Source organism: Phyllostomus discolor, chromosome 8, assembly GCF_004126475.2.
Source record: "Phyllostomus discolor isolate MPI-MPIP mPhyDis1 chromosome 8, mPhyDis1.pri.v3, whole genome shotgun sequence".
Lineage (NCBI taxonomy): Eukaryota > Metazoa > Chordata > Mammalia > Chiroptera > Phyllostomidae > Phyllostomus > Phyllostomus discolor.
Genome location: NC_040910.2, coordinates 88,560,536 through 88,582,898, shown reverse-complemented (window position 1 = coordinate 88,582,898; position 22,363 = coordinate 88,560,536). Strand labels below are relative to the sequence as shown.

The 22,363-nt window shown below is 58.0% G+C and overlaps 1 protein-coding gene and 1 non-coding gene across 2 annotated transcripts in view; both read right to left on the bottom strand.

Annotated features, from left to right (window-relative positions):
• Window positions 1-5,859: 5,859 nt before the first annotated feature.
• Window positions 5,860-22,363, bottom strand: part of CACNG4 (calcium voltage-gated channel auxiliary subunit gamma 4) — a 56,027-nt gene continuing 39,523 nt past the window's right edge. Inside the window, exons 2-4 of the mRNA XM_028520280.2 lie at window positions 15,250-15,333; window positions 9,956-10,096; window positions 5,860-7,693 (exon numbers count right to left, since the gene is read on the bottom strand). Coding sequence (XP_028376081.1) covers window positions 7,155-7,693; window positions 9,956-10,096; window positions 15,250-15,333 — 764 coding nt within the window. The 3' untranslated portion in view covers window positions 5,860-7,154. The remainder of the gene's footprint in view (window positions 7,694-9,955; window positions 10,097-15,249; window positions 15,334-22,363) is intronic.
• LOC114504430 lies at window positions 17,861-17,999 on the bottom strand. The gene has a single exon (XR_003685200.1).

Genomic DNA, 22,363 nt, shown 5'->3' with positions numbered 1-22,363 from the left:
AGCACAGGGCCTCTGCGGGTCGTGGAAAATGCCCCAAGTGCGGCCCCTTAGCATCAGACCTAGCAACCACACTGCCGCCACCAAGGGCCAGGCCCCACCTCCCCTCAGTGAGGGGCAGGTCCGTGCCGCATGCGGGGGTCCTGAGTCCTCCAGCCCAGCCAGCAGAAGCATTAAAGATTGATGGCATCTTCCTTTTGAAGTCCTCTGTGTGTGAGTCTACCACGAGGCTGCAGGCAAAGTCCACTGTCTCTTCCCCGTTCACTAAAAGCTCCTTTAAACAGAACGTTTCTGCTCTTGGAGGCCGCCACCAGGCTGCCTACTCAGCAGCATTTGCTGGGAGCTGCACCCCTGCCTTCCCCACCCCCATCAGCATCCTCCACACGGGTCCCACCCTTTTCTGGAAGGTCGGCTTCTCAGGGAGTGGGAACCAGCCTGCCAGTGAGGGGGCCGACAGCCCCAGGATCCGATCCCTGCTCCACTGGTCTCCAGCCGCGTGGCTGCTGGCCAGTCCTTAGCCTCTCTAAGCTGCCCTTCCACTGACTGGGAGCTGCTGCAGAATGAAAGATGATATGTTTATCAGTTTAGCCTGTGGTAGGCATGTCTGGGCTCTTTAGGACGGCCCTGCAACCGGGAAGGGTCAGTATAGTGGGAGAAAATGGGGAGCTTGAGGCCCTGAAGGGCTTGTTGAGGTTGGGGAACAGGTGTAGTGGTGGTTGGGGGGTGAAGGACTGGGAAGACTGGAAACTGCGGTCAAGGAGAAGGACAATGGGCCTGAAGATTACAGGGAGGACTGTCGGGGTGAGGACAAGATCCAAGTAGGAGATGAAGGCCAGCGGAGGTGAGAAGGCCAGGTGGCCAGTGTAGGTGAGCTCAGTCAGTGGAGGTGAGAAGGCAGAACTGTGAGGCGGGGAGTTGGAGTGGCTGGCCCCCCAGATGTTGGTGCGGCTCAGTTTGATGGTGGCAGAACTTGGGGTACAGAGAAAGACTTTGAACCAGCGGTGAAGTCTCCAGTGAGCGTGAAGGAGTGGCCGAGGAGTTGGGGTGATGACAGTGATGAGAGAGGGCTCAGGATGGTCTTTCCAGGCCCCCCTCAAAGGCTTTTCCCTGGGAGGGTGGAGGAGTAGTGGTTTGGAGGTATCAGCACCCCCACCACCCCTGTCCTACAATTGCAAGTCCAAGGACATGAGTTCATAACTTTCTCCGACCACAGACTTCTGTTCCCAAGGCTGCACCAGCCGTTTTGTTGGAAGCTGCAAGTTTAAAAATATCTATATCAGGTGTACCTGCCCCCGTCTTCCTCTGGATCCTAAGGTCCCTCAGATCCTCTTTCCCTTTGCAGCTCCACCTCCTGGGACTGAGGATGGGGCTGGGCAGCCAGCAGGGTTAAACTGGGGACCTGGGCAGGGAACCCCAGCAGCAGAGCGGGAAGCTCTCTCCAGCAGGACTGAGGAAAGGAGTGTCCCTGGGAGAGAGGGAATGGTTTTATCTATCTCAGCTGGCAGAGGGGGACCTCCGTAAGATTTCTAGATGCAGGGAGTTCCAGAGGGCCCCGTGGAGGTGGCAGGTGGAAGGAAGAGGCCTAGAACCAGGTGAGGGTCCTGGAGAGACCACGGGGGCACACCGTGTCTTCCAAAAACAGCCACAGCAATATTTCTGCTCCCACATGTTCTTCCAGAACCTCCTCACTCCCCATCAACAGGTGGCGCCTACTTCCTCTCTCCCTGAACTCAAGCAGGCTTTGAGAGTTCTAACCCTTGAGGCCCAGCGGAAGTGACTCTGAGTGACTTCTGAGACTGCCACCTTTCTCTCTTGCTCTGGGACACTCGCCCTTGGTCGGACCGGCCACCGTGCCGTGAGGGGCCTCAGGCCACACAGAGAAGCCACGTGTGGACACTCAGGCTGAGAACTGCAGCCGAGGCCTTTGCTCAGAGCCAGCATCAGCCGCCAGACATGTGAGCACATGAGCGTCCAGGAGATTCCAGTCCCAGGCCACCGAGATTTCCAGCCGAGGCCCCAGACACTGTGGGGCTGAGAGATGGGCCTTCCTGACCCTGTCCAGTGGAGATAAGAATCTGTGACCATGTATTTAATGACTGTTCACTGCCAACAGGTTCTGGTGTATTTGTTACGCAGCCCTATGAATGGCTACAGTCAGTGATGAAAAGGAGACATTTTGTGTGGCTGCAAATCGCTAAATGGAAGGCCTGGTGCAACGAGGCACCCCCCCGTCTTCTAGGAGGAACGGGGCAGGGAGTGGGGGAGGGGAAGCTGTTATCCCGGGGCCCAGGCACCTAGGCACCCAGGTGTGTACGTAAACAAGATCCGGACTGTGTGTGGAGGTGGACAAGGAGCTTGACCTCTGCGTCAGCCTCTGCGACAGAGCTGGCCAAAAGCTCACAGCGAGACGATGTTAGATCTTAACCAAATGCACCCTGACTATCTTTGTCGCAGTTCAGGCACCATTTACCATCTAGGGAGCAAATAAACCATGCCCACAGCAGGGCACCGGGTAGGTAAGTGGTGAAAGCTCTGCAGCCTCGAAAGACCATGGTTTTGAGGAACACGTGTGGATGTAGGGAGATCCTCACGGTGCAAAGCGGAACGAACGCAGGGGCCAGGCCCCACCCCGCACGCCCTGGGTGCGCTGAGGTGTGAGCCCTGCCTACGTCTCGGGTCCTGGGAGTTTGGCTGTTGCTGTGTTCTTGAGCTTTTCTGTATTTTCCAGGTAAAACACAATACTTTTTGGAATTAGAAAAACATAAGTGTCATTTGTTTTAAAAAGGGCCTGGCTATTTATAGTTTAACTTGTGGATCCTGGCGACCCCGCAAGGGTTACTGTATCTCCGAGAAAACTTGTCAGGGGACAAAGGTCGGGGTGTGGGTCCCTCCAAGCCCCTCTCCTGCAACTGAAGCACAGACGTGTGCTTGCCCTCTGTGATCACAGACTTCTGAAACTGAGGTTGCACAGCCGGTTTTGTTGGAAGCTGCATGGTTTAAAACATTTCTCTCCGGTGTTTCTGCCCAATCTCCCGCTCTGGGTTCTAGGGCCCGTGAGTGCCTCTTCCTCCCCTCGGAACCCCCCTGCCCCTCATCTCCAGGGCTGGGCGGTCAGGGGTGCTGTGTTAGGGAGCAGTGCAGGAGCTGAAGTCAAGTGGCTGGTTCTGAGCTCTCCACAGGGGGGCCTCCCCTCCCCCTCCCATCCTTATCTTCCCCCACCCTTTGCCAGCCCCACCCCAGGGGCCCAGAACAGGACCACCTGCCCTGCAGCCCTGCTCCCAGGGCACCTGAGAGGGGTCAGGACTGGACTTTTACCGCTGGCATCACCAGTGTGGAACCAGCAGCGCCCCAGTGGAGTCTGGGGGTGGGAGGGCCTGCAAGGAAAGCTGCAGCCACACAGCGGCCTGACCACGGAGGGCAGAAGTGAATGGGCACCGGCCAGGGAAGCAGCCTGGGAGGAGCCCTCTGCAGGGACGTGGGAGCACCGTGGAGTCCCTGGATCGGCTGGGTGGCAGGTTTCTGCCAGACCAAGTGCTGCAGGCACGACACCCTGGGGCCTGGCTCTCGGAGCACCCCTCCAGGGGCTGTTCTAGAACAGTCCACTGTGGCAAACTCCTGGAGTGTGTTAGTCAACAAACACTCCTGGAAGCTTATTCTAAAGCCAGTCTCCTGGCTGGGGCATTTCCAAGCGTTTCCTTGTTGAAGTTGAAGTTCAGTCCATCTCCCAACAGCCCTGAGAGGGGAGCGTTACCTTCCTTGTTGGGCTGAGGGCTCCGAGAGAGGCTGAGCGACTTGCCCAGTGCCGCCTGCAAGACGCCCAGTGCTGACCGGAGGATGTGACCCCATCTTTCTGGCTCTCAGCAACGTTGCTGCCCACTCCAGGCAGCCGCCCGGGTGTGAGCGGGGTGGGCGGGGCGGGGGGACGCCACAGAGAGGCGAGTCCCTGTGTCACGCAGGGCCACGTTTCTGGACTTGCTCTCCTGCCCTGGCCCCCAACCCGGCACAGGGGGCCGGCGTCCCCTTTCCTCCTTCCACCCCAGCTTCTGTTTCCAAAACCGTTGCCTCGAAAGGGGCAGGAGATAAAGTGTGCTGCAGAGAAAGGACGTGCTGAGAATAAACGAGGCTTCTCCGTATGTGCACGGTTTAGAGGCAAATGCCCAAAAGCCTCTGACGGGGGGCAGGGGGCGCCGCACAAGTGACCTCACCCTTCTGTGCCTCAGTTTCCCTCCCTGTAAAATCAGGCCAGCGTGGTTTCCTGGCCTGACATTTCTGACCGGATCATCCTTGGTGGTGGGGGTGGGGCTCTTCTGTGTGCTGTAGGGTGTTTAGCAGCACCCTTGTCTCCTACTCACGAGATGCCAGTAGCACCGCCTTCCAGGCTGTGACAACCAAACAGGTCTCCAGACGTTGGCAACTGTCCCCTGGGGAGCAAAACTGCCCCCACTTGAGTACCGCTGGGCTGGCGGTTCTGAGGCTGGCTTGTTCAGACGCCCAAACTTCACCCGGCCCCCCTCTGGCCCGTCAGCCAACAGGCGCCTCGGCAGCACTGCCCCAAAGTGTGAACCTGGCCGGCGGTGCCGGGCAGGGGGCCGGCAGTGCAGACGGAAGCAGGGGCAGCTGGCCTTGACCAGCACAGACCCTACCCCTCATCCCTCTTCTTCTGGGGGGTCCACAGCATCCCGCAGACTGAGGAACACCATTGACCCTAAGTGCCCACAAAGGCTCAAGGGGAGCTCTACCCTTCCCCCCACATCAGGAAGAGAACATTTTAAAAATCTTTTTATTTAATTAAAAAAAAAAGACAGAACAACCCCAAACCAGTAGTAGGTACAGGATTCACAGGTGCTTAATCGGTGAAACACACAGGGGTGGCTGGAGAGGGTGGGGCAGAGACAGCACAGGCCACCCCATCGGCCCTCGGGGAGGTCTCAGCCTGCAGGGGGCAGGGCCGCCCCACCGCTCCCCTGCCCCGGCCGGCAGCCGGCTGAGACGCAGGGAGAAGGAGAACAGGGGCCAGAGCTGGCCGAGGGGCCCTCCCGCAGCCGGGGCAGGGCGTGTGGAGAAAGGCTGTGAGGGCCAGGGGTCCGAGGTTGCTCTGCTCCCTGCCCTTTGTCGCTTCTTTCTACTCTCTCGGTCCCTAGAGGGGGCTCCGCCTTCTCGCCTGGGACTGGGCAAGAGGTAGGAATCGTTGGAACACAGCTTTCTCCATGAAAAGACAGCAGCTCCCGGGGTAGTGGGGATGGAGGGTGGGGTGGGGACTCATGTGGAAGAAACAGCAAAGCTGCCTTGCGTTTGGAAGTGACAGAAGAAGACTCTTGGGGCCTGGCCAGGGGAGGGGTCCCCAGATTTCACCCCCTTCCTCCTAGCCGGAATGATGGTGTCTTGGCATGGAGGGGCGAGGGCAACCAGGGGTGGGGGCAGGACAGCGGGGCTGGCCCAACCCGGGTGCAGCCAGGCGCCCTGACGCTCCAGCACTCACCGCTGCTCGTGCTTGGACAAACCTCCGCCCAGAGCCCGCCTCGAGGGACGAGGGCTCCAAGGGAGCACGACACAGCCTGGCACTGGGCACCTCAGCTCACCAGCACACAGGGCTGCCCACCGGAGGCGGGAGGTGGGGCACGTGGAGATTCCCTCTCTAGGGGCCAAAGGAGGATGGCAATGACCTTGACCCGGATCTGAACTTTCAGGGGGTCCGTGAGCAAGTGGCTGAGGTAAGAATTTGCTCGTCACTTCTAAGGACAACAGCTACCGGACGGAGTCAGAGAGGACAGCTCCGGATCGGATTCCCAAGTCTCCAGAAGTAAGAAAGGGTACGTTGTTAGAAAGCACGTGTTTTGTATAAAAGAGGGTGAGCTCCATGTCCCATAAAGTGTTTCTTCTGAACCCGAACATGCTTCCATGTTCTCTGCTGACTCTGGGGGAGGGGAAGGGCTATATTTGGAAAAACTTGCAACAGGGAAGTGGCCTCCTTGGTCCCAGGCGCTGAGCCGTCGGTCTGGTGAGGGGGAAGGAGGTCGCAGCGTGGCCCTGCGCCCGCTTCCTCGCTGAGCCCTTTCAGGGGTGGCGGAGTGAGTGGCGACAGGAGGGGCCGGGGGCGGTGTCCCGCTACTGCTTAAGATGAGGAACGAACGTAACCTGCTCTCCTGGTGTTTATGTGCAGTGAACCATGACTAATAACCACCTAGGACGTGGACCTTTGTTCTCTGGGTTTTTGGTCACGCTTCCCCCTCGGGTCTGCCCAGGCGTTCAGGCTCCTGTCGCCAAACACCAGTGTGTGTGCCACGTCTGTCCTGTGCTCTCCCCACGAGCAGCCCTCAGGCCACTGGGGTGGGACACAGCAAGAGGCCAGAGGGCCACCTTCCTCTGGCTGTGGAACCTTCAGACTCTCAAGTACAGTCAGTGTGTTCTGCCCTTTCTGGGTGAGGCGGAAACTTCCAGAAGCAGATGGGAAAGGCAGCAGCAGACTCCGGCTTTGACCTCATGTCCGGGCCAGCGAAAGCCTCCCGCTCTGTGGATTCCTCCGCAGGCCTCCCAGGTTGGAGGGGAGCTGGCCCCGGGGCAGTGCAAAGCCCAAAGCACCAGCTGGCTTCAGGGCTCCCTCCTCAGGATCGCTGCCACGACAGGCCACTGCCAGAGACAGACAGACAGACGGACGACGGATAGACAAGAAGGACGGGGCAAGCTTTAGCTTCCACGTGTCTAGCTCTCGGGCACAGAAACCTCAGGTCAGAAAGCGGCTGACCAGTGTCCTGAGGCCCCCGTGGCCCAGCCAGTGGCTGCTCAGTGGCCCAGTGCCCAGGCAGGGAGAGAAGGCCCCGGAAGCCGGTTCTCCTGGAAATACTTGTTTCCGAGAGGAGAGAATGGCTCGATGTTGTTTTCTCGGGTTTGTGAAGGCTGGGCGGCCTCCTGGGGTGTTTCAGAGCCCAGGCATCAGAACACCCTGTTTGGGGGTGAAGTCAGCCTTCCGCTTCTGATTCTAGTCTCCTGGCGCTTTGCTCCAAGCCAGCCCGCGACACACCTAGAGACCAGGGAGGGTTGGGTTTGGTTGCGGTCCGTGGCCAGTCCACCTGGAGGGTTCGGTGCCCTCGAGTGGGGTCCACACAGCCATTCGGGGGAGAGGCTGGCGCTGAGAGGGGTGCTCACACGGGGGTCGTCGCTCACACGGGGGTCGTCCGCCGGTTCAGCATGCTGACGTGCAAGCCTTCCTTCAGGTCCTGCTGGAAGAAGTCGTGCACCTGCAGGAAGCTGGCCTCCTGGCTGGGGCTGTAGCTGGCCGCCGTGGTCACCTTGAGGGGCTCCCGGGACAGCGTGTACATGGACAGCTCACCCATGGGGATGGCCCCCGCGATCTTCAGGCCCACCGGCGACGCGTCCCTGGAGGGCGAGGCCTCGGTGGACCTGGAGCTGGACCTGGAGCGCCGTCGCCGGTACCTGTAGCTGGGCATCCTGGCGTAGGGGGATGAGGAGGGGGCCTTGAGGAACTCCCGTTTGGTCTTAAATCTCAGCTCTTTATTCTTCTCAATGTAAATGTTCACGGCCAGGACGCCCACGGTCTCGGCCACGATGAACGACAGGGCTCCGAAGTAGAAAGACCAGCCATAGTTGTAATGGTTCTTTTTGTCTTCGTCGCGCTTGTCACTTGGGTCGCCCGTGTTGCTGGAAATGTAGACGATGATGCCTATGATGTTGCTGAGGCCTGAAGGGGGAGGAGGAGGGGCCGGGAGGGGAGAGGCAGAGGTTAGACCCACAGGGCACAGGGGGCAGAGCGGGGGCTGGGGGCTCGGACGGGCGTGGCCTTATTCTGGTTGCTGACTTGTCTTTTCAGCACTTGATTTTGAGTGGGTGACGAAGTACAAAGTTCCACTGAGATATACAGTAATGCACAGGCTCTTGGCCACCCAGTTGTCCTCCTGAAGGTGGCTGCTGTTACTGTCTTTCTTTTTTTATTTCTATTTTTTAAATTAATTTTTCTTGTAATCCTCTCTTGAGGATATGTTTACTGATTTTAGAGAGAAAGAAGGGGAGAGAGAGGTGTGAGAGAGCAACATTGATTGGTTGCCTCCCGTATGGGCCCTGACCTGGGATTGAACCCGCAACCTTTCGGTGTGCGGGGCCAGCTCCAACCACTGGTCCAGGGCTGTCCTTCTTACATTGTTCTTGCATCCAGTCTCGTTCTCTCTCTCTCTCTCTCACACACACACACACACACACACACACAGAGACACACACCCACAGATCTATTTTTTTCCCCTGCACACACTCTCTGGCCCGTGCCCTTCCACTGCAGCCCGTCTGAGAGGCAGTTCTGCGCCGGGACGTCCGCACTGCCTCTGTCTACCTGCGCCCACGGCACCTGCCCCCGGACACCCCGCCAGGCCTCTGCTGCGGGTGTCTGGTGACTTCCCGACCTGCTACGACCAGGGTGCCAGGGACGCCTCGTGTGCGCACCATTGCACACGCGCAGGAGCACACTGTGGGGTGCGTTCCTGCAGAGGGCCCCCCGCCTCGCTGGGTGTGTGCATCTGGATGCTTAGAAATAAGCTTTATTTTGGGATCCTGTGCGATTTATTCAAAAGTTGGGAAGAGAATAGAGAGAACTCATGCCTGACTCCCACCCAGTTCCCTGTCAACGTCTTCCCGCACCATGCACTCGGGTCACAGCCGGCACACCCGCCGGGTCCACTGCTGCCCACTGCTCTGCAGACTGTGCTCGGAGTTCCCGGGGTCCCGAGAATGTCCTGTCTCTGGTCCAGCATCACCCGGGGCACCCTGAGGCATTCCATGTTGTGGATTCAGAGTCACCGCTCCAGCACCCTCCCCAGGGGCACCGACGGTCTCAGCAGAGTTCTCAAGTGTCTGGAATTCTGCCAACCAGGGAGGGGAAGTACAGGCACGATCGCTGCGTTTATGTGGTTCTCTCCTATTGTGAGTGCGGGCCAGCAGAGCCAAGCCTCCTGGGCTTGAGTCTGTCTTCCACCAACTCTCAGCTGTGAGACTTTGGGCAAGTTACTCACCTCCCTGTGTACCTGTGTCCTTTTGTACAAATGGGAACGCCACGGTGGGCACTTTCACAGGCTGGGCGTGAGGGCTCAGGGGGCTCATACGCGCAGCGCCTGCAGCAAGCGCGTCTGGGTCTGTGAGGACCTTCGGTCTTCTGTCCTGTTGTCCATTTTCCTGCCGTCCGACCCCCGTGTGGCGGGGCGGGAACACTTCTCGCTAAGGGGGCCTGAGACCCTGCCCCAAGCAAGCCAGTTGTGGGTTTTAACCTTAAATGCAGGCTCTCCGTCCCAACACTCACTGACACACACACACACACCTACACACTCACACAGTTCTAAGACACACACATATCACAGTTCTCACACACACACACCATAGTTCTCACACACACCACAGTCCACACACACCCCCCCCCAGTTCTCATACACGCCACAGTTCTCACACACACATACATAACAGTTCTCACACACACATACCACAGTTCTCTCCAAGCCCTTTGCTCGCCCTGCCCCAGGCATGCTGGGCTCTTCTGCATCTTCTGTGCCCTGGCCAGCCCTGTCCCCTTCACCCTGTCGCTACCTGGCCAACTCCTTCAGGTCTTGGTGTCTGTGAGTCCCTTTGGGTGCCTCTCTGACCGCCCAACTTAACCAGACACCCCTCTTACAGGCTTGTGGGGCCAAGTGCTGCCTGTTTGTGGCACTTTGCATGCCCGGACTTCATTATTTCTGATTGAGGTTAAGTTCACATAGAATTAACCCTGTGAAGTGTGCAGGTCAGTGGCACGTAGCACACTCACACTGTCGTGCAGCCACCACTCCTGTCTCGTTCCAGAACATTTTGTCACCCAAAAGGTGGCCCTGTTGAGCAGTGTGTTCCCCACACCTTGCTCAGCCCCCACACCCGGACTTTGGAAGTGAGTGGCACACAGAGACCGTGGGGGCCAGAGCGGGCGGCTCACCTGCAGCCACGAAGAGGATGCCGGCACTGAGGACGATGTTGTTCTTGCGGCTGTAGAACCGCCCGGCAGCGATGCAGAGCCCACCGAGCAGCAGCAGGATGGTGCTGAGGATGGGGAAGACGCTGGAGGCGCGCACGATGCCTGAGCCGGGCGGGAGACAGAGCAGAGAGGGCAGTGAGACCGGCCGCCAGCTCCTGGCCACGGTGCCGGCCAGGGACCCCGAAGACCAAGGCCCGGCCCCTGGACTGTGACTGTTCCCATCAGGCCCTAGAGACCGTGGTGCATTGGGAGCTGGGCGGGATGGGGGCAGCTAGACTAGATGTGAGTGGCAGCCCCGCCTTGCTGGGTATACCAAGGGGCTGAAGTCATGCCGGCCCACATCTCGCCTAGGCTCTCCCTAGGTGTGAGTCACTTTTCTACCAGCCAGCAGGGAGGACAGCCCCTCAGTGGCAGCAGGGAGGCCACAACGGCAGCCGTGACAACTCTGGACTGCCTCCCCTTTGGATGGCACCTCCCAGCCCGCTGAGCCCTCTCAGGGACGTGGTCTCTGCGAAGCCTCCAGAGGCTGGCTCACGAAGGGACTTGGAGGGGTGGCTGAGAAGGACACGGCCTGGCACTGTGTGGGTCGGGGAACTGGCTGCGCTCTGTGACATGCTGGTGCCGGCTGTGTGGCCTCGGACACGTCGCTTTGCCTCTCAAACACTGAGTTTCTCCATTTGTGGAACTCGGTGCATAATGGTACCTGCAGCCTAGGGCTGGCTTCGTACGAATGAGGGACTTAGCACCAGGCCTGGCCATGGCATGGACTTCCGAAGTAACAGCCTTTATCTCTGTTGTCATTATCCTTGTCATCACCCTCAGAGACAGACAAGGACATGAGACCTCAGGACCTCCTGGGGTCACAGAGGACGAGGCAGCTGGACAGAGAGACACAGGTGGACTGGGGTGTCCAGCAGAGAGAGATGTGCTCCCTTGCTCTGCCCTCTCCCCTCTTTTATGCCTCGAGGAGAGCAGTAATACCCACCTGTAAGGGGGTGAATTGTGGCCCCCAAAAGATATGTCCAAGTCCTAGCCACAGGTACCTACGAACGGGAGCTTATCTGGAAAAAAGGTCTTTGCTGATGTGACTATATTCAGGATCTCGAGATGCCTCCATCCTGGACTTGGCATCCTAAATCCAATGCCAACCGCTCTGATAGGAAGAGAAGACCCAGCAGAAGAGGAGACGCACAGGAGAGAGGCCGTGGGAAGATGGAGGCTGAGAAAGGAGGGGTGCAGCACCAGGTCAGGGAGGTCAGGGAGGGCTGCGAGTCCCCAGAAGCCGGGAGCTGCAGGGAAGATTCTCCCCTCGGGCGAGCCTTGGAGGGAGCGTGTGCTGACGGGAGGCCCTCGGCCTCCCCACTGTGAGAGGGTGAGGTCCTGCTGTTCTGTGATTTGTCATGGCAGCTCTAGAAGAAGGATACCTGCCTGTGAGGGCTTTTGCGAGAATCTGATGAAATGAGGTTAATAAAGCACTTAGTAGGGGCTTGGGGATGCGGGTCCCTCTTCCTTAGCATCTGGCTGGAAGGGCAGGAGGAGGGAAGAGGGGGCGCGAAGGGGAGCCCTGGGCTCAGCCTTCCCAACGTGCCTGCATGCCTCCCAGCCCAGTAAAACTCTCCCTCCGGGACCCTTGGTGGCCCCTGCGGGGGACAGGGAGTCGGGGAGCGCTGGCAGGCGCCCACCTCCTGAGCCAGCTGAGCCAGTGTGCAGCGTCTCTGCCTCTGAAGACAGCGTTTGTCTCCTCTCCTGTGAGCCCCGCAGTGTGCGCCTGGCCTCACAGAGAGCCGTTTGTTTGAGGCCTTAAATGAAGCTCTTCTCCTGCCGCCACCTCTTCCTCCCTGTTTTTTCCCACAGCCATGGGCTCTGGGAGGAGGTTTCCTGGGGCTTCTGAAACGTGCCTCTGAGCCGAGCTCCCTGGAGGCTGCTGGCATCCTATGACGGCCCAGAGGGGTGGAGAGAAGGCGGCCTGGTGCCTTGGGTCGCTGAGGCCAGGCCAGGCTCAGAGCCATCCGTCCTGCCCAGGTAAGTCATGTAAGCACCTGTCCTTTGCCCCATGACCTCACTCCAGAACTCTGGATGTGTGGATGCCAGCCAGGGTCGCTGTTCACAGTGGGGCAGGCTGGGATTGCCCCAGGCTGGGGGACGAGCGAGGCTGATGTCCAGCTGTGTTCCGTGGCCACACCAAGCCCTGGCACACTTCCTTCTAATTCGCCATCAGACACACCCAGCAGCCCTGACATCAGCACTTGGAGGCTTAGCACTGACGTCATCCCCCTACCTGGAAATGCGGAACCCGGAAAAGGGGCGCCAGGCCTGGGGCAAGATGCTCGGGAGCCCCTGGGGCCAGCAGGGCAGGTGGAAACATGATCTCCCAGCCCCACAGCTGCCTGTGGGCCAGCAAACCAGCAGAGGCACTGCCAGAGCCCGGCAGGGAGCCGGCAGGAAGCCCTGTGACGGCGACCTCAGTCAACGGAGCCCAGTTTCTCTGGAAGCCTTCAGAGTGCATGGCTGGGGGCTGACTTGGTTCTCAAACTGTCGAAGGTGGGCTGGGAGGAGCATGCCCAGGGACCTGCCACTCCCACAGGCATCCACTGTGGAACCTCCTGCGACCTTCTCTGACACCCGCTCTCCACTGGAACGTCGGCCCCAGGAAGGGGAGGCCTGATCGCTGCCGTGTCCCTTGTGCCTACAGCAGTGCCTGGCGCATGGCCGGCCCCCAGAGCTTGAACAGGTGGAGACACGGGTTCCCATGAACTTGTGTCTCCCACAGATGCCAGCCCCACAGCCCTCTCTCCTGTGCTTCTGCATCTTTGGGGATCAACAGTCTGGATGAAGGCCACAGGACTGAATGCTGGGGACCAGGGTGTCCTCAGAGACACAGGCTGGATGGCTGCGGCAACTGGGACCTTGGTCTGTCCTGCAACGCTGCCTACTCCCTCCGGCTCCAGGCTCACAGGTACCTGCGCTCTGGAGCTCAGCATCAGGGCCGGTTCTCCCTGTTTCTGCAGCTGGAGTGGAAACAACTCTCCTTGTTGGAGAATCGACTCTGCCCTGCACCCCAGTTCCTCAAGCTGCTGGAGACCTCAGGCCCCGAACCGGTCACCCCTTCTCCTCCTGGGGAGTCCCCGGCCTGGTTACTGACCCTGGCTGTTCTCCCTATAGTGCATGCTTGAGGAGAACATTTCTGTCCCCAGAGAGCTTTAACTGCCATCGTGCTGTTCCCTCCTTTATTTGAGAAAGTCACTGCTGGGCCCTCTGTGCCCTCCCTGGGGCCACCGCTGGCGGGGTGAGGAGCCAGGGCTGGATGGCGCCTGCAGGGCACACTCTTGGTCTGCCCCTTGGGCCTGCCCCCCTCTACCTCCCACCCATCCTGCTCTGGGCCCAGGAGGCGGAGCCACAGAGAGTCATGGGCTGCCCTGGACTCTGGCTTCGGGAGCCCAGCGCAGGTGAGGCGGCTCTTTCCTTGGCTTTCTCCCTCAGTCTGCGCCTGAGGGGGCTGCATCCTTCCTAAAGGCCACAGCTCCTGCTCCATACCTGCCCCCTCCCCCGCCCGGGTCCAGGAGTGTGCCGGCTCCTTCGTTGCTGGCCCAGGAGCGCTCACCATCCCCTGCCGGTTTTCCACAGCCTTGCCCACACCTCTGTCAACAGTCCTGCACGAGCACCCTTCACTCGGCCCGTCTGAGCAGGCCCTCTGCTTCCTGCTGGGACCTCAGAAAGCCACATGATCTGACCTCTGGGCTGACAAGTCACGAGGCCAATCCAGAAAGAGACCCTAGAACTCTGGGGGCCACAGGGGAGGAGGGGACAGGCCCAGGGGAGTGAAGAGGAAGAAGCAGCGCCAGTGCCCGTAACCCCAGGCAAGTTCAAGTGGGACGTGGTAAGGGCGTGGTTTGTTTGTCGGGTGCCTCCTCCCTGCAGTCCCAGGGTGGGGCAGGGGGCAGATCTGCACCCAGAGCCTTAGGCACCCCCTGATTGCCCGGGTGGGGCAGAGAAGGGCAGGTGCTGAGTCGGGGTGGAATTTAGCTGAGCCCTCCCTCAGCGGAGCTAAGCACCAGGGGCTGCCCTAGACGGTTGTGCAGGCCACACCTTGCACACCTCGAAGGGTGTCACCTATACCGCAGGCTCAGCACGTGCTGTGCGGTGGGCCACCTGCACGACCATCAGTGGCCACGCTGTGGAGGAGTATCACTGGCTTGGTCAGTGTTGGCCCCTGGAAAGCAGCGAGGACAGGTGGGAGGAAGAGGAGAAGGTGAGGGAGGGCGATGGGAGGGAGACCAGGCCAAATTATTTCAGGTCCTGGGCCTGGCCGGAGTAGCCTGACGCCGCTCCAGGCTCCACTGGGACCACATGCTGTCCTCTTTTGCCAGATGACTCAGAACCTGAATCCTCTTTTAGAAAAAAATAAAACCAAACCAAACCGACCCACGAGCAGGTGCAGAATGAGCTGTGCTCCCTCTGAGGACACGGGTACTGATTCTCCATAAACGGGACCAGGCCCGCACCCCGGGGGACAAAAAGGGGAAAATGACTTCAATGTGGTGCTGCCTTTTCTGTCCCCGGGCTCCCTCCCTCCTTCCTCCTCGGGAGGCCCAGGGGTACAGTCTGGCTGGATGCAGGGCTTGGAGCTGGGTTAGTCCTTGGGATTTCGCATGTGCTGTGATGTGCTCCATTCCAGGGCCGGCCCAGCCACAAGACACAGGCAGGGCAGAGACAGACAGGGTGGCTCTACCCGTCGGAGCTGAAAACGCTTAAGGCCCACATGTCAGAAGCTGCTCTCACCACCTCCCACAGGCTGCCCGGCACCCTAACAGGCTTAGTGTGCATGGGGAGGGGTGGTCAGGTGCAGCGCTGGCAGGGGAGTGTGTTTGGGGGATCACAGCCCCCCAGGATGCCGGGCCTGGGCCAGCCTCTGTCTTTGACCTCCTGAACCCAGGCCCTGCTGAAGCACCTGCTGCCCTGAAGCCAGCCACACCCAGCAGCCCTGGGGGGCTGGGGATTCCCACGCCTGCATCTACTGTCCCCAGGCCACAGTCTCCCTGGGAGTGGGCCTCTCAGCCAAGTAACTGCACCGGGACACCCAGAATGTCATGGCAACGCTGCACACAGCTCCGTCCTCTGAACCAGAAAGGGAGAGACGAGCGCATCCAGAGAAAGGCACCCCCTACACCCCCGAAGAGCCCATCTTTCCTCCAGCGCCCACCTGCCCCCGGCTTCCCCTCCGCACACGCAGGGGGCAAGGGATTCTCGACACTCACGCAGGAGATACTCCGAGCTGTCGTGGTCGTAGTCGTTGTCCTCGGGGAAGTGGTTGATCCGGAAGCAGTGCCCCTTGTAGATCCCTGGAGGGAACGAGAGGAAGGGGAGGCTGTGAGAGCTGCGTGGGCCTCACTGGCCCGTTCGTTCTGGGCTCCGTTGCCGCGGGGGTGCCTGTGAGCCGGGCTCTGAGCAGGCCCTGGACACGGCGTCCCCAGTCCCGTGGGGGACGGGCACACACGCAGGGAACAACCCCACGGTGGGAGGGTGCCCCAGAGGCAACCATGTCGTTCATGGTCCCAGTGTGGCTTTTCACTGGTGGCAGTGAAGGGCACACGGCCTGTAACTATTTGGGGACAGAGAGACCTCAAGGAGGGCTGTCCTGGGCAAGCAGGATGTGCTCTCCCCTACCCAAGGGGACTGTGGGGACACGCCTTAAAAAATGACAAAGAATTTGCCACTGGGGAGTGGGACGGGGGGCTTTCCAGGCAGAGAAGGAAGCCATGGAATGAAGCCATGGAAGCCAACAGGGTTGGGGCCGGAGCTGGGCGGATTTGGGGGGAGGAGGGAGGTTCAGTGAGCCTTCAGCTTTGCTGGACGTGTGTGTCTGGGCTGAAGAGGGCCATATGCGGGGGACTATGAGTCAGGTAAATTAGGATGGAATCCGCCCCCACCAGATCTGCCTGTATCTTTCCCTCTCTCTCAAACACAGTTATGGTGAGTCCCGCCCCAGGCGCACGCCGAAACTGCAGGCAGTTGGCAACATGATTCCAATCCTCTCATCCGGTGTGAAGGAACAGAACATGGAGCGAAAGAAACTTCCAGAGAGACCGAGGCATCTCCTGCTTGGTTTCCCCTCCCCTCTGTGAGGAGTATCCTCACAGGGCGGGAGGCGGGACACCCTGGGTAGTTTAGTTGCAGGAGGACTGGCCAGTCCCCCTTCTTGAATCTTCCATCCAGCTCTGCCAGCCCCTGCTCCCCTGGAGTCGGGGAACACCCGGGACAGAAGGGGGCACCGGTGGAGAAGGGGCACATGGGGTGTCAGGCCCTGCCCAGCCTTCCAAGCCCTCGCCCCGGGGTCAGCCTCCCTGCTCCTGTGAGGAGCTCATCTCCATGGCCCGTACTGCCAGGCCGGGACGGTTTCCAGCTGGGCCCAATTCTTGTTCTGCAGCTGCTGCCAAGCGTCCTGCTGGCCCCCGGCAGCCCGGCCTGACCTCACACAGTGCGGGAGCAGGGCCTGCATCAGACCAGCATCCACTGAGAAGCTTGGGGCATGCTGCTCTTCCACCGTTTACCAATTAGCTGGCTTCCCGCTGCTTCCCGGAGCTGTCCTGCTGTCCGCTGCCTCCAGAGCGCTAATGTGCAGGGGGGCCCCCTGCTTCCCGAAGACCCGCAGGGGCCCCTGACGGGTGGGCTGGGCTTGGTTAGGGACGGCGAGGAACAGAGGAGGGTCTCAGAGATGACACCTGGAGTGCTTCACACTTCAACTGCGTTCTTGGAGCTGTGTCAAGCATGAACCACTTAGTGACCCGGTTCAGTCTCCTTGTCTGTAGGACAGACACAACCACGGGCCTTACTCCTAGGGATTTCGCATGAGAGAATACTCGAAAGATACCTAGACGATGCTTGGCCCACGGCGACGGCTCCAGGCAGGTTCGCTGCTATTGGACCCAGAAACTACCCGCCCCCTGCTCCGCCAGTCCTCACTCTTTCGTGAGTGGGAGTTGGTAGAGAACCACAAGTGTTTGCAATGGAGAGGAGAAAGCACCAAGACAGGCTGGGGTCAGGATGGCAGGGGTGGGGGCACAGGGGTCAGGACGGCTGGGGGTGGGGGCACACGGAGGCCAGGGTGGGCCGGCCACGCTCTCCCCTCCCTCCCTCCTGGCTCCGGTACCCCAGGTTCAGAACAAGCATTTTCCAGGCGCGGTGGGCTTAGCATAACATTCTGCTCTTTGTCGCCCCCTCTCCCAAGTTTTAGTCTACTCCATGAGTCTAAACACAGTCACCAAGTCACACATGCTTGCTGGAACCAGCCAAACAGTGAGGTTGAAAAAGAAAAAAGAAAATAATCTCTCTCTGCAGGCGTGTTTCCAGAGGTCAACAGTCGGCTGTGCATCTTCCTTGGAGTGCAACCTACACACGTACATGTACGTGAGGTCAACCCCTGTGCTTCTAGAAAATCCAACCTTTCACATGGAGATAATTGTACATTTACCCACGGTTGTAGGAAACCACACAGAGGGACCCCATGTACCCGCCCCCACCGCTGTGGGAACATCTTGCAAAACTACAGTATTGCAACCGGACACCAAGGTGGCTACAGTGAAGATACAGAACGTCCCACCCCACCAGGACCCCTGGTGTCGCCCACCCTTTTGTACCCACACAGCTCCCCCTGCCCCCAGCCCCTGTCCCCACCCATGGCAATCACGAAGGTAGTTTCCACTTGTGTGGTCTGTCCTTTCAAGAATGTTCCTTAGAGGGAGTCACACAGCACGTAGCCCGTGGGGACCGGCTCTTTTCCTTCAGCATGCCACCCCCCACCCCCACCCCCCGCTAGACTCGGCCAAGTTGTTTAGGTATCAAGAGCATATCCCTTTGTTTTTTCTTTTTATTGTCCTCTCCTGCCTCTGAGAGCCAGCCCTACAGTCAGGACGGCCCTCGTAAACTGAGGGGGAGATTGCTGTGTGTCCCGCCGCACCCCCTGTCGCAACCGAGCACAGGGGAGCGGAGAACGCACAGGCCAGGACAAGGGCGTGCCCTTTGAACCGCAGTGCACCACTCCGCGGCGTGGGCACACCACAGTTCGGCGTCGGCGTTGTTTCCGGCGATCCCGCCTGTGGCTCCCGGCTGTTTCTAATGATGCTGCTGTAAACATTCGTGCGCAGGTTTGGGGAGGGGCCGTGTTCTTTCTCTGGCACGCAGGCGCAGGGCGGCAAATGCGGGCTCACTCCAGACCTGCGCGTTTTGTTTTAGGAGGGACTGACAGACTGGTCTCGAGAATGGCTATACGCTTATTTTAAAAAGTGGAATCACACTCTGTAACATTTTACAATACATACACACATCTCTCCAGGTCAATATCTACAGATCTTACTTCTAAGAAAACCTGTTTGTTTTAAATAAAAACCAGTATGTTGATCCTAATCTGAACATTGCTGAAAATCCTAGAAGGAAATGAACAGCGTAGGGACCAGAGGAGTGAATCTTGCTCCATCACTGATAATGCTAAAAGAAAAACATGCTTTGGCAGAAATGTGGGAACCTTATATTCATACTTTCAATCTGAAAATAAAACTCAGGTTTTGAAATGTTGGCTTGCATATAAAACGCATTTGTTCCAAATGCTCCTCCAGTCGATTTGGCTAACTGCCTTACATTGAGAATGCTGTTTTATATTTGACAGAAATTGTAAGTAGAAGTCACTGCCTAACATATTAACTCATTTTCAGCATTCTTTTTATGGGGTTCATAACCATCCATCTTTATGGTTTATCAATTCAACTACACCATAGCGATAGGCATTCCCCTCTCTTGGGGCTGTGTGAACACACTGTAGATGCCACCGAGTGGAATTATGCTCCAAGGTACACGAACGCATGCCCTTTCTCCTTTCCCTCCCACCGCACCAAACTCCTCTGCACCGATGAAAAGAATGAGCACTATCGTGGGTTGAACTGTGGGGACCCCCCCGATATGTTGAAGTCTTTAACCCCTGGTCTCTGTGAATGTGATCTTATTTGAAAACGGGGTTTTGAAGACAGAGCCCAGTTAAGATGAAGTCACACTGGGGTGGGCTCCAAATTCAATGCCTGGTGCCCTGACTGGCATGGCTCAGTGAGCTGGGCATCACCCTGAAAACCTATAGGTCTCAGGTTCAATTCCCTGTCAGGGTATATGCCTGGGCTGCAGGCCAGGTCCCCGGTTGGGGAGAGGCAGTCAACTGCTGTTCCTCTCACATATCATGTTTGTCTCTCAGTGTTTCCTCCTCCCTATCCCTCTCTCTAAAAATAAATATAATCTTTTTTAAAAAATCCAATGATTGGTGTCGTTATAAGAAGGAAATGTGAGCCCTGTCTGGCGTAGCTCAGTGGATTGAGCGTGGGCTGCGAACCAAAGTGTCGCAGGTTCGATTCCCAGTCAGGGTACATGCCTGGGTTGTAGGCCATGACCCCCAGCAACCGCACATTGATGTTTCTCTCTCTCTCTCTATCTCCCTCCCCTCCCTTTCTAAAAATAAATAAAAATAAAATCTTTAAAAAAAAAACTTAAAAAAAAGAAGGGAATGTGGACACAGACACACACAGGGGAGATGGCATGTGAAGACAGCAGTTGGACTGATGTGTCTACATGCCAAGGGACACCCAGTCGTGCCCGCAAGCACCAGAAGCTCGAGAGGGGCAAGGAAGTCTTCCACCCAGAGAATCAGAGAGGGTGTGGCCCTGTTGACACCTTGGTTTTGGATGTCTGGCTTTTGGCGCTGGGATACAATCAATTTCTGTTGCTCTAAACCACCTGGTCTGTAATCATTTGTTACGGCTGCTCTAGGAAACTAATACAAGCGTGTTGCTGTGTGACAGGAAGTGTGGCCTCCTCGTTCACTCATCGTTGGAGCCCAGCCTTGCAGGAAGGTGGAACTTCCCCTACTCCCAGATGGGATGAGCTTTCCTGCTCCTCTGTCTGTTGCAGGAACCCATGGCTGGTGCCTAAGCCCATGTGTACGGGGCATCTGCAAAAGCATCTTCTCAATGAGTGTGCTGCGAGGAAACTCTGCAACCTCTCAGGGCTTGGCTTCCAAAGCAACTTTGCCAGTCATCTGGTGTAGGTCCCCACCGGGGTCCTGAATCCTCTCCCTCGGGCCCTCCTGTTTGGGGACTGCCAGCAATGGGGACCTCATCACCCCCCAAAGCATCCCATTTTCAAGCAGCTTTAAGTTCCCGAAAGGTCACCTGCCTCCACAAAATTTCACCCACAGCTGCTATTTATAATCCATGGCAATAGAGGTTTCCCCCGATCACGTGTCAACCCTTCAAATCACGGAAGAGGGGAATTGTGTCTAATGGGACTGAAGCACAGCGGCTTTCCCAGCTGTCCAGGGTTTGCGGGGAGGCTCAAAGCTGAGCACACGAGGTGGCCTACCAGCTGCCTCCTCTGGCCAGACCTTGCTAACCGTCTAGAGCACAGGCGGCAAACACAAGGCCCAAGGGCCAAATCCGGCCCTCCACCTTGTTTTATCCGGCCTGGCACCTTGTTTCTACCCGGCAGCACAGAGCTCCTTGCCCCTAGTTAAGGAGTAGTTACACTTACACAGTCCTACAATTACATTCGGCCCTTTGAAGGCAACCCTGAGGCTGATGTGGCCCCGGGTGGAAATGAGTTTGACCCCCTGGTCTAGAAGCCTGCTTTCAACCCCACCCACCTTACCCCGCCCACAACCTAAAGAGGCAGGGGCTGTGGAGGAGGGGGCAAGGAGTGTCCTGGGACCTGGAGAGAGAAGGAAATGCCCCTGGGGTCAATAATTTGGGTATTTCTTTTAAATGAGTGTCAAACATCTTCAGTTCCCCCAGCCATTTCTTTACTGATTGGTTTCAAGATCTTTTTTTTTGCCAGCCTCGCTCCCTCCTCTGGGTCAGCTCCCAACTCTCAATGCCCAGAACAAGCGCCCCACCCCCAAACCCGCCGTTCCAGGCTGGATCAGAGCGTGGCAGCCCTGCGTCCCCCTTCTCCGGACCCAGTGTTCCCGTGACTCAGCCTCCTGGGCCTTTTCCACAAGGGCCGCCTCAGCTCCACAACCTGTTTGTGTTGAGTGCAGTGTTCAGCCAGAAGGACCTCACACTTACTGCTGTCAAATTGAATTTGGTTAGCGGTGGCCTGAGGCTCTGACTAGGGAGAAAATGAATGGCTGATGCAAGCAGTAAGAGAGAAAGCCATTTCCAACCCACTTCACATGTGACCTCTCTCTGTGAACGGCCATTGGTGGCGTGGCGGAGTAAGTGCCCTTTATAGCGGTTAGTTCTGAGATCCAGCACTGGCCACGCTGTGGGAACTCTGAGGCGCTCCCGGGGGCCGCCGGCCTGTGTTCCCAGAGACAGGCAGTATCCCTCTCTGCCCCGAGGGTTGGGAAGGCGCTGGTGTGAGGTGCCTTCATTAGTCACCAGGAGAGTTACTTCTTCACCTGTCAGGCTCAGGGATGAGGCCAGAGGGAGTGCCTGCGGCCCTACATTCCTGGACTATCTAATAGAGAAACAGTATAGGAGTGTGTGGCTACACCATGAACCCCTTTCGTTAAAGGTTTTTTTTTTTAAAGATTTTAATTTATTTTTGGAGAGAGGGGAAGGGAGGGAGAAAGAGAAGGAGAGAAACATCAATGTGTGGCTGCCTCTCACGTGCCCCGCACTAGGGACCTGGCCCGCAACCCAAGCATGTGCTCTGACTGGGAATTGAACTGGTGACCCTTTGGATTGCAGGCTGGCCCTCAGTCCACTGAGCCACACAGCAGCCAAGGCCTACTAAAGGCATTTCTGTAGGCATAGGAAACATCTGGAAAGAAATACCTTAAAATGTGTGCAGTGTTTTATTTCTGGGTGGTAGGGTTATGAGTGAATTAAAATTCTCTTGTGTGTTTTCTGGGTTCTCTATGCTATATGAAAATGAACCTGTAAGGCTTGTTAAAAGAGCAGAGCCGAATCTTGGACTCTATGTGGTGATGTGGAGGTGCGTCTGAAATGAGCACCGACCCACCCAGACGTGGGAGCCGCTGGACAGAACGTGAACTGAGGGGCTGGGAAGGTGTGGGGCCGGCTCCTCGGCCTCTGCGGGGCGAGTGCCCCGTGTCCTTCCTCTGGGCTGGGACTGTGGTGCCCTGGGGTCAGGCCCTTGTCTACAGCTTGGATGACTAATCCCCAGGACTCTGCGAGGCAGACGTAAGACTTTCAGTGCCAACCCCAGGAAAGGCCCAGGCAAATCGGGACAAGCCAGTCACCCTGGAGTCACTTCAGGGTGCTTGCATAATGGGCCGCCTCGGAGGTCTGTCCTGGTGAAGGGATCCTGGAGGAAAGAATGCTGGAGGGAGACTTACTAATAATGGTTGTTTGTGTCATTCCTTGACTGCTTTTC